Below are 10,935 nucleotides of genomic sequence, written 5' to 3'. Positions count from 1 at the left end.
AGTCCTAACCTCACAGTCACACTGTGCGACCTCTCATATGGGGTTGGGTGAAGGACCAACTCAACCAACGATCCCTGTTGCAAACATACTGATAGTGATACTATTGGTAGGCCTATAATTGTGATTTATTGTTGCACACTAGCGACTAGCTATTGCCTATGACTACGAGTACGCGTACGAAATGATCGTTGATTGGGTGCCGAGACCACGTATCCGTCAGATTTTTAAATGGTCATGACTCGGTTAAATTTTAACTTTTTGAATATAAGCTTGAAATTCTGGGAAAGGTCAAACCAAATGTCAAAAATTGTGAGTTGGTAGCTCAAAGTGTTTTAATTTTATGACGACTAAGTGAAAAATGAAAAAATAGAGTCAAGACTGGCGTGCCACATAACACAGCAATTGAGGAAATTTCGGGAATCTATATGCTCAATGCTACAGCTTTGATAATTGGCGCATGCTTTTATGCAGGTTTGAGGTTAAAAACTATACTTTATTTGACCAAAACCCATATCATGGGTAGAGTGTACCGCTGCCAGTGTCTCTCTTTTCCAAACAAAAGGAAATGATATTAATTTGAATAACCGTCCGCAAATGCAAATTGATACCGAGAATGAAATCGGTCGCTCGCTTTTTCCATTCGATCACGGCTTATATTATTACAAATTGTAATAAAGCTTATTGATTGGAAAAAGCGAGCGACCGATTTCATTCTCGGTATCAATTTGCATTTGCGGACGGTTATTCAAATTAATATCATTTCCTTTTGTTTGGAAAAGAGAGACACTGGCAGCGGTACACTCTACCCATGATATGGGTTTTGGTCAAATATCATCTCTTTTTGATTATAATGTCAGGATAATTTACAAAGCCGAAATGTAAACTCATAACTTCATTCATATTTATATTAATAAATAGGAGGTAATTTCATCGATTTCGAAATTTTACCTGACTGAATATGGCACTTTTTACTCATTCAAGTTGGCATTAAATTCATATATAATGCCATTTAAATATCGTGGGAAAGCAGAATTTATTCGAAATCACGAATGAGCAAAATTCTCACCTTTCGCACGTGCAAACTTTGAGCGGACGTTGCGTGCGCATACAATATTGAATCACCGTAAATTTTTGCATAGCAGTATTTTATATACAGTTTAATAAGCATGCAAAGTTTCAGAAGATTTCATATAGAACTTGGATCACAACGGGACTCCAAAGTTGATAAAAATGGTGAAAACAGCAATTTTCAGTAATTTTAGCAATTTTCTATCAATTTGGGCGTGTCCCCACGTGTGCAACTTTTCGATTTCCAACTTTAAAACTATCCTATAACACAATTTAGACCTTTAAAAAGCAAAATTAAGCTCCACAACTCAAGGGATGGCCCAACACCAGAGAATACTAATTCACAACTTTTGTGTTTTTATAAAATTATTCTTCAAAAAAGCACTTACTTCAATAGCGAATATCTTTATGAAGGAGCAAAGTAAGAAACTTTTCCGGTAGATTTTCAGAATGCTTGAACAATTATCTAAGATGAAAATGTCCTCAGATTTTGAATAAAATTACTCCTTAATGGTTTAAAATCGATTTGAAAAGTTATTACTTTGTCAAAAATCAAGTTTTAAAAACACCTAATTTGATAACGTCATCAAGTGATGATGATGAAGATAAATTATTTTTTGATATAATGTAAACTAAAGTATAAACAATTATCTTTAAAACCTGTGGTTCGAAATGACTGTATCTTTTATACTATTGGATCTACAGACACTTAAATGTAGGCTATAATTGACTATAATTGACTGCAAAAGCGTCTATACTATACTTCACGACAATCTGTTGTAAAACAGGGGTTCCAGAAAACCCACTTCCCGATACTCCTGAAACATGAAATTTTTTTTGCAGTCGATTTGGACAAGGTCTAGACGCCCTGCAAAGTTTCAGATCTCTAACTCAATTTTAACATGGTTTTTAAGGCACCTGAATATGGCGATTTTGGGTTTTTTACCTAATTTCGTATAACATGCTGGCGCGTATTTTGCGCAAATTTCTTAAAAACCTCCACATAACTATTTCTTATTCCTGTCATCTTTAACATTGAATTAGAATGTTTTGAACTTAAATATACCTGCTGAACTACTTTCGATGAGTCTTAATGCCTGGAAAACAATAAAGGGGATATACTAGTATAGGGGTAAATAGTATTGTGAATATAAGGGCGACGGTAATGCTTACCAGCATTGTGATTCAGTTTCAGTTTTTTATTTAAAATTTCGTAATGTTAAAGACTAAGGAGTGATGACAGACGACAGTTAAATTGACCAGGTTTGATAAATAAAGCTACAAATAATACCAGAAATAAATACAAAAACAAAGCGAGAGAGAGAGATAAAGCCAGAAATTAGAGGCAAAGCTGATTAAATCAAATTGTAACTTGATCTTTGTCAATGTGAATATCTAAACTGGAATTCTAGCCCTTACTATTTACAAGGCGACCGAATTATGGCTGATTCAGATAAAGCAGAAATTTCGACTCATTAAGAAAAAACCAAAATTACGGACTGAAGCCGTCTGGAATAAACTAAATACCAGCGCCAGAATTCTAACAGTAACATTTTCACTTGTCACATTACTGTCATTATTAAACGTAGACACTAGGTACTATAGTGATATATTTAATTTTAGTTTCTAAAACAATTGTCATGACTGGCGACAGACGACAGTTAGCTTGATATCATTATTCTATTATTAAATGTATAACCAAGTTCGATTATGAGAAACTAGGCGCCACAAATATACCCACAAATAAAGTATTAGCATAATTTATTGATGATATTAATGTATAACTTATAAAGCTTATCGATATGAAGTATTGATAATAATGTATGGCTTAAATAAAGCTTATCAGTGTGACTGTAACATGATTATTATTTGTTAATGGGGAGAAATGTTTGACGCTTGTGCTATTAATTATAATCCTCCAGTTATGACTATGATAGATTATGCATAGAAAAATACTCATAAAATGTAATATATTCCTAATCAACGTATATTTACAGTACAGAATGACAATAGTAGAGAGTAAAATGCTTAGTTAATAAGGGCCGTCAATAAAAGGGCTGCGAAGGTACCTGTTGAATTATAATTCTTTGGACTATAGATGATGGGCCAATGGGGAGGTAAAATATATTTTTCATTCGATCTGATGATACATTATCATGACAAACTTGCCCATACTTCCTTCACACTGAAATTAAAAAGCAGATATAAACAAGTTTTTAAAGTTTCGCAAGGCATCGCAAAACTACCGTGCCTTGCGAAACCTGAGATCCTCAGGTATAAGAGTATTAGTTAAACGACTATACTTACATTATATTAAGTTTTAAACGGTGGTTTAAGTATACACAATATATGTACATAATGTAATAGTACATACAATATACATATGTAACATGTATGTCATGACAATGTTTCATTGTGTGTCAGCACTCAGCAGACGTCTAGTAGCTGATTTTAATACTGCCTACTATTATGTCTAAGGAAATATTTCCTGTAGATCCTTGGTATATAAGCAACATTACATACATTTGACAAAGCATAGTATGGAGTGAGCTATGTGCCCATGCTTGGAGAACCCGGTGGAATGGTGGATGTCCTTGCTGTACGGCAGTGTTAAACAAGGAACTGAAACCGAGGGGTTCCGTTCAGGCCCTTCACACTTTTGACTTTGTTTCTGTCTAGTTCTAATGTACCGTCACAATAGTGACTTTAAAATATACAGGGTGTTTCATAAATAATGCCCTTATTTTTTAAAATAATACATTTTTTATAAAAGAGCAAAATTTCCATTATCGGTTGCTACTAGCTCATAAAAGTTACGAATTTAATTTGTTCAACTCACTTGTTCCAGCGATTAAAATTTGTTAAATTTTTTTGGCTCTGTTCCAAAAAGTCGAATTTTGAGAAAAATGGGGTTCACAAAAGAAACAAAACTCGATATTGTGGAGACGTATTGGATTTGTGGAGGCAGTGCGACAAGTGTTAGGCGTCTGCTACAGAGTCTAAATTCTGTAAACTTGATGATAGGACAATACAAATTACAACGTCTTGCAAAGAAGCTAGAGACTGATTGTACCATGATAATTGATAAAGAACAAGCGTACGGCGGTAGGCAAAAATCTGCTCTTATTTACACCCAGTATATATATTAAGTTTTAAACTATTTTCACAACTACAATTAAATACATTTATTGAGCTAGCAGAATGGTTTTCAGAGGGCATTAATGAAATGTACTATGAGCTGGTCCCAAGTCCAGACGCCATTTTATTCTTTGTGATTTTCAATAGCCCTGTCTAGTCATTGACTACTGATATATCCATCACGTTACATAATACTTCATAAATTTAATAGATTTGTAGTGTTGTAATTAGTTTCTATTACTTCAAACAAAGAGAAACACTCAAATTGGCGGGCAAACGATCCGTTTCATGATATGCAAAAGCAATACCAATCCTCAGTGCCAAATAAGAATAATGAATTTTAGAGATACGATATCATAATATATTGCTCCTTTATAGAATACTTTTTATCGATTTAAATTACGGTCAAGTGACAGGATATAAAACATTTTCAAAATTTCCAAAATCTTCAAAACATTGTTCTCGTCCAAATTTTAGAATTGTCTGTGAAGTAGGATATATTTTGTTTTAAAAGTTGCTAATTTCGTTGGCCTTCGTGAAGTGGTAGAGGAAAATTCTTTATTGAGTTCCGTGAAGCTGGTAGAGTTAGGATCCATATTTGAGGGTGATTTGTTGAGTCGGGAGATTCAAACGAAAGTGCTCAACAACAACGGGTCGAAGGAGCTATAACTAATAACAATGTACAATGTACATTGTATTATATCCAGTGCAGTGAAAGATATGATATAAGACAATTAATTAAAATAAGCTATACTTATATAGTTGTCTATGTGTGGTGGGGATACCAGAATATGAATAATACAAGCAAATTGTGGTACTTTCCAGTTTCCACGCAGTTACAACTACAATGTACATACAAGCCACAAGTAAACGGTGGCCCAAACCTTTGGTTCAATGACAAGATCACACCCTTAACTCTTTTGGCCTTATATCTTTATATTGCAGATAGCCTTCGTAAGCATGCTAAGAGCTCGACTGTTGCACTTGCATGCTGTCATTGCCTGTCAAATGGCAAATTGAAGAAGTAGGCAAAACGGAGCTGAAATGACAGAGTTATGATATCTTTTAAGACACAGCAAACAAGAATATGTTTTCCAAACCTTCAGAAAGCCTAAAAATGGAGAAAACGAACGGCTGGCCGAGGGATAAATATAACTTTATTTATGATCGTGTATTTTATTTGATTTAGTCCTCGATAATTAGTGAAGACAGCATGTAATCTCGAACGAGTTACATGATAATGATAAAGAAATTTGATTGTTATTCTGTACAATATAAACATAGTAAGATAAGTGGGTTGCATAACAAACCAACCTCGTATTTTAGTTTTAAGTATTATTTTAGGTTTAAGTGTTATCAATCAATTTCTAGGCGTAAGTGTAATTAATCCATCTTTAAGCATGTTTCATTTATTAAGTAATTTGAACGAGAACTAGAATAAGCGACATTTTTTGTTACTCTCAATAAATAAATGTATTTAATAATCAAAACATCACCACCCATAAAAACATCTACAATAATGTTTATTTCCAAAGGAAAAACAGTTATTATTTCCATCTCTCAAATAAATGTTTAAGAAATTCGAGGAAAAATGATCAGAATTATTATTGATCATTGGAATCTTCAATTTCCTGAACTACAGGCATAATACCCAGTCTCAATTTGGTCACACTTTTATGAGCCCTCTCACTTCTCTTTGTAGCAGCCTTGTCCACCTTATTCTGTATTTTAGTGAAAATTCTAGCAAAGAAAGCAACGAGAAAAGCGGTTAAGAACAAGCAAAGAACCGGTTTGATGTTTAAAAGGAAGTGGTTTGGGCTATAAACGTAAATATCTCCAAACCCGATACTCGTTACCGTGATAATAGTATAGTAAACAGAGATAAAATAAGTCCAGGAGTAGTTGAGAACAGCGTCCTCAAGTTGCGCTTCTAAAACGTCGTCTCTTCCTTCTTCCACGAAAAAGTCACAAATGCCAGCTGTTGGAAGATGTATATTACACTAACAGTTGTCTTAATTTCCTTTAACTAATAAATATTGGCCCTTTTTTGGTAAAACTACCTTAGCTGGTAATATTATGGGGGGGGGGGGGGGGGAATTATGGGTGTTCAAAATATGGACTGTTATAAATATGATTCTTTGGCCCGAAAAGAACCAAATTTGACCCTCACACTTTTAACTGCGACTTTCCTTTCGTGAAAGAATCTCAAATATTGATCAAATTTCACACCGCTTTCACACCAAATTTAATATTTTTTCATTAGATATCCGATCTCTATCAGGTGTTAGAATACATTTGTTCTGCTACACATGGAGCGTTATTTTAGAATGTGGGGCTGATATTCTGCTATCGAAATCTGGTGATTAAAATTCAGTTGTCTGCAGTTGCATCGTGTAAATATTCACAAGCTCCCATATACTTATAGGTATTCGTTTTAGCCCGTACAGCTCACGAATTGTACACTGCAACGAAAAAGCTGCTGCTGAACTTGTATTAACTATTATTTAATTTATCTGAAGTTGCTGATCTAAATTTAAATTGAAATTGTTCCTAGTTTACCGGCCCTCAAATTGAAAGGATGGGGGGTGGGGGAATAGTAGACAAATCGGACTTTTTGAACCCGAAATAGCTTCAATTCAGCAAACAATGACGTAAGCATATTTCTGGACGTGAATGAAAGAAACGTTAAGCATGTTATGACTGATATACCAAAAGGAACACCAAAATTTGACTCGGGGGGTTAAATTATGGGGGGTAAAAATATGGACTGTTATAAATATGGTTCTTTGGCCCGAAACGACCAAATTAGACCCCCATAATATTACCGACTAAGGTAGCTATTTTGTCGTACAATTGAGGTTAAAAATCGACTATTTAATCAGCTACGCGATATAGAGTGGTGCGCAGGCGTCGGGTTAGACGTGGCCTGCCCGTTAGCAAAAAATACGTTTTCGACCTCGGACCCCCCCCCCCCCCCCCCCCCCGGCCCTGTGACCTTAAGAGATTGTGAAAAATCAACAACTTCTATCGACACCTCATTTGGGCTTCAAAAAACATTTTGTAATTATTCGAAAACTAAATCATAGCTGACATTGCTTAATAATTTAATATACTTATTTGACATTCAGGATTAGGAATATTAAATAAGTATCTTACGAGGACACGTAATATACTAAAGATTCAACATACCGTATATCAAAACAGCGAGGATTATCCAGAGGATTTGTAGGGTACACAGACACTTATCATCCCCGATATACTTCCGTATTGATTTTTTCTTCATCAGACACTTTTCCAAAGAGTCGAGTATACCAGATATGCAATCTGTAACATATTATTACAGGTTAAGTGAAGGTTAAAATTAATTGACGAAAATTAGTTGTCTATAAATTGGGCTATCTGATTTTTCACGGACAGGGGCAATCCTTGTTCGAAGTTAAGTTTGTATCATAAAACCTGATTCAAACCGATTATTGACAACAGTTATACTAATTTAAAAAAATATATATACTTATCATGGCAGCGAAGATAGGAATACCAAATATCATGTATACGAGGGTTATGATTCTCAGTCTAGTATCTGGTGGATAATATACTCCCCAACCTGTTTTGATTATTAGTAAGTACAATATAATTTAATCAGATAAGAGCGTATTATTATTATCAAGCGTAGCTAGAAATTTAAAGAAAAATACGAGTACTTATAATTTGTATTAGGTACTCAAAATAGGTCGTTATCTATAAGCATCACAAGGATTAAATAATCGAAATAAAATGGCGAATGGTACTTAGCTTTAACCTTAAGTATTATAGCTAAGTTTTCATACCGACTGTGGACATAATGCTAGCTGCGTACATAAAAGAGTCTCCCCAAGACTTGCTGTTCCACGCTTTTAGCTTATCGTTCGCGATGAAGCATTGACCTTTAACAATTTTCTGGATCTTAGTGCGATTTTCCTTGCGCTGTTTCTCAATAATTTGGTGATATTCAAACGCATCGAGTGTATCATATAGTCCTATATTGTCTCTTAGAGATTGTGCTCTTGGTTTGTTACTCTGTAACCACTGAGGAAGTTTAAGTAAGATTTATTTGTACATGGAGTTTTAAAGCGCCAAGTGAACTTGCCACGAAAATTTGAGCAGTAAAAGGGATATTATATAGATGCAGGCAATGGCTTGGAGGTGGTGCATAATTTATTTGAAACATTGCAGCAGTACTGTTATTTCATTGCTGCAAGCTGAATGTTCAATCGCAGTCACGTGTCAAACCAAACGTTAGCTACCTTCCTGATATAACCCAATCGACAGTCGATGTTTACATGCATTTTCAATTTAATTTACTAACCTCCAATAATCTTCTGTCAAAACCCTCTCTCATTTGGTAGTTATTGAGATTAGTGTACTTAAGGTGGTTTCCCTCGATACCCATTAATATGACGGAGGCAGCGCAGATAGCTACGATAAGAGTTACCGTATACCAGCAACTCTTGAACAGCACCACCACATACCCCTTCTTCTTGCACTCCTCGTCACAATTCTCTGGGTCCTCACCTTCCTTCAACACCATAATTGGAATTCCTAAAATTCATATTCTTTGATTGTTACAAGTTAATTTGAATGGGAAGAGTTAAGTATTTGTTATTAATTATCGATATGTGCTATACCTTCCGTATATTTGAAAAATAGAGCTGAGTCAAAATTGAATTTAAAGTATTTCACAGATAACCGAAATTGGTTCCAGGAGAACCAACAATTAATCTAAATTAAAATTAAGCACTGAACAGATTTAGTTTTAATGGCACTGAAGGTCCACGTGAAACTGAAATGACAGTAGAAAATCAGACAGCTAATTTTTTTGATCTGGTCTGAAATCAAAAATTAAATGTAAATTTTGGCATCTCATGGCTTTATTTCATTTGTATTGAGAGCAATATATATAATTGATATTTAATGCGTACTATGAGTTACTGCACACAACGTAGGCGAAGTTTTAAGACCGTAAATAAACGAAAAATATAATTTGTGTTACTATAATCGAAAGAATGTTTTAAAGAAGGTTGAGCACAGATACAAATATTCACAACTACATCCATTAAAAGGGATAAAACCAACTGGTAATAATATTTTCTATCCGGCGTTCTAAAATATAAGACAAGAGACAGCTGTATATTGCATAATTGAAATCCTTGACTTTCCATTGAACCAGATGACGTGGAATCAAATAGACAAAACAAAAATTACAGCTTTGATAAACGGTGTGTTAAACGTCTAAAAATATCATCACGAACTGTTTGAAAGTAGATTTAATCCATACGATTATAATTACTATGACACGCAAATCCGGAAATGTTAAAATATAGATTTGTAAATACCGTGAAGAGGTTATTAAGTTATTAGCTTCAACACTTAAGTGAAACAATTAAAACGCCAAGAATTGAAATTTGGTGCCAATGCAATACCGATACTATTTTTAGAGACAGTTTTCATAGGTCACAATATATTAATTAATTAATATTAAAAACTGCCTCTCCCAAAATGCAAATTCAGACAAATGATAAGTCGTGAAACAATAAATATTTATTCACAGTAATTACATTTACCATTTACCAACTGTAGACATATTTAATTAATAGCTTCGAAGACAAATGTATAAATAATAAATATTGATGAGAGACGACAGTTGCTGTCAACTTAACCAACTCCAAGTTCGATACGGAGAGAATTTTAATGGCTGACACTAAAATGTACAATGATCATCTGATTCTAATGAGTGGTTATCCTCTTATCTGCAGATACTATGAAATGAAATTGATTAAAACGACAAATAGTATTTATACCCGATTGGTATCCACGCCAGAGTTGAAAAATACGTGAGATAAATTTTTAAATACGCCGTATTTTGCGTATTTTTTCGCTAAGAAATAAAATACGTCAAAAATACGTTAAAATACGTTTTCCTATTTTTCTTGAAATTGCATTCAAAGACTAAAGTTATGTTATTCGTTTGCAATTTTTTCAGACACATTTCTGTTTAACTTCAACGTTTTATAATGATATGCGTCGGTATAGCACGTGGGGTGGGCGACAATTGACCCCCCGACAATCCCACACACCACATTTACTAGAGTGGAAATTTCATGACTCACCGATACTTGTTCAGTTCATTAACTTCCTTCTAACTGCAGATCACAGATGTTTACACAATTATCAGGACTGATTATCAGTAATAATAAACAGTACCAGTCTATTTTCTTGAAATTTAAATTCTACGATGGAGGATGTTCACTTTTATCAGCCTGTACGGCGCTGATCGCACAAGCTTCATCAAGCGAAGCATGAAAATATTTAACATCAATCATAAGAGTATATCTTCATCGATCAAGGATGTTTGCCATTCATGGCAACAATCGGGTACGTGATCCGGAATGCCTTTGAACTATCAAGTCATGTTCATGAAATAAAAACAATGAAATAGGAGCAATTTGAACAATAAATATATCAAACTAGTATTTCACTTTTTGATATATGTATAATGCTCCTGCTTGTCTACACTTGAGCATTTATAGGGAAGCCAAACAAAAACTAATAGTAATTATTAATATATCAAACTAAACTATGTACAATTTTGTCCTAGCGCAAATATGTCTGAACAATGTAAATAGCTAATTGAATAAAAGTTGCATTTCTGGGCCACCGCCGGGAATCGGGGATATTTTAACGGGCAGGTCT

The 10,935-nt window shown here is 34.2% G+C and overlaps 1 protein-coding gene across 1 annotated transcript; it reads right to left on the bottom strand.

The window, feature by feature from the left end:
* Window positions 1-5,736: 5,736 nt before the first annotated feature.
* On the bottom strand, window positions 5,737-8,783 carry LOC134813415 (potassium channel subfamily K member 5-like). The gene is made up of 5 exons (XM_063821175.1): window positions 8,552-8,783; window positions 8,034-8,271; window positions 7,718-7,810; window positions 7,396-7,530; window positions 5,737-6,184 (listed from the first exon to the last, which is right to left on the bottom strand). Exons 1-5 carry the CDS (start codon window positions 8,771-8,773, stop codon window positions 5,811-5,813), a joined length of 1,062 nt encoding a protein of 353 aa, XP_063677245.1. The 5' UTR covers window positions 8,774-8,783; the 3' UTR covers window positions 5,737-5,810.
* Between the last annotated feature and the right edge of the window lie 2,152 nt (window positions 8,784-10,935).

The sequence above is a fragment of the Bolinopsis microptera genome, chromosome 3, assembly GCF_026151205.1.
Source record: "Bolinopsis microptera isolate Bmic1 chromosome 3, MBARI_Bmic_1.0, whole genome shotgun sequence".
NCBI classification, from domain to species: domain Eukaryota; kingdom Metazoa; phylum Ctenophora; class Tentaculata; order Lobata; family Bolinopsidae; genus Bolinopsis; species Bolinopsis microptera.
This window is presented reverse-complemented; position numbering and strand designations above follow the sequence as displayed.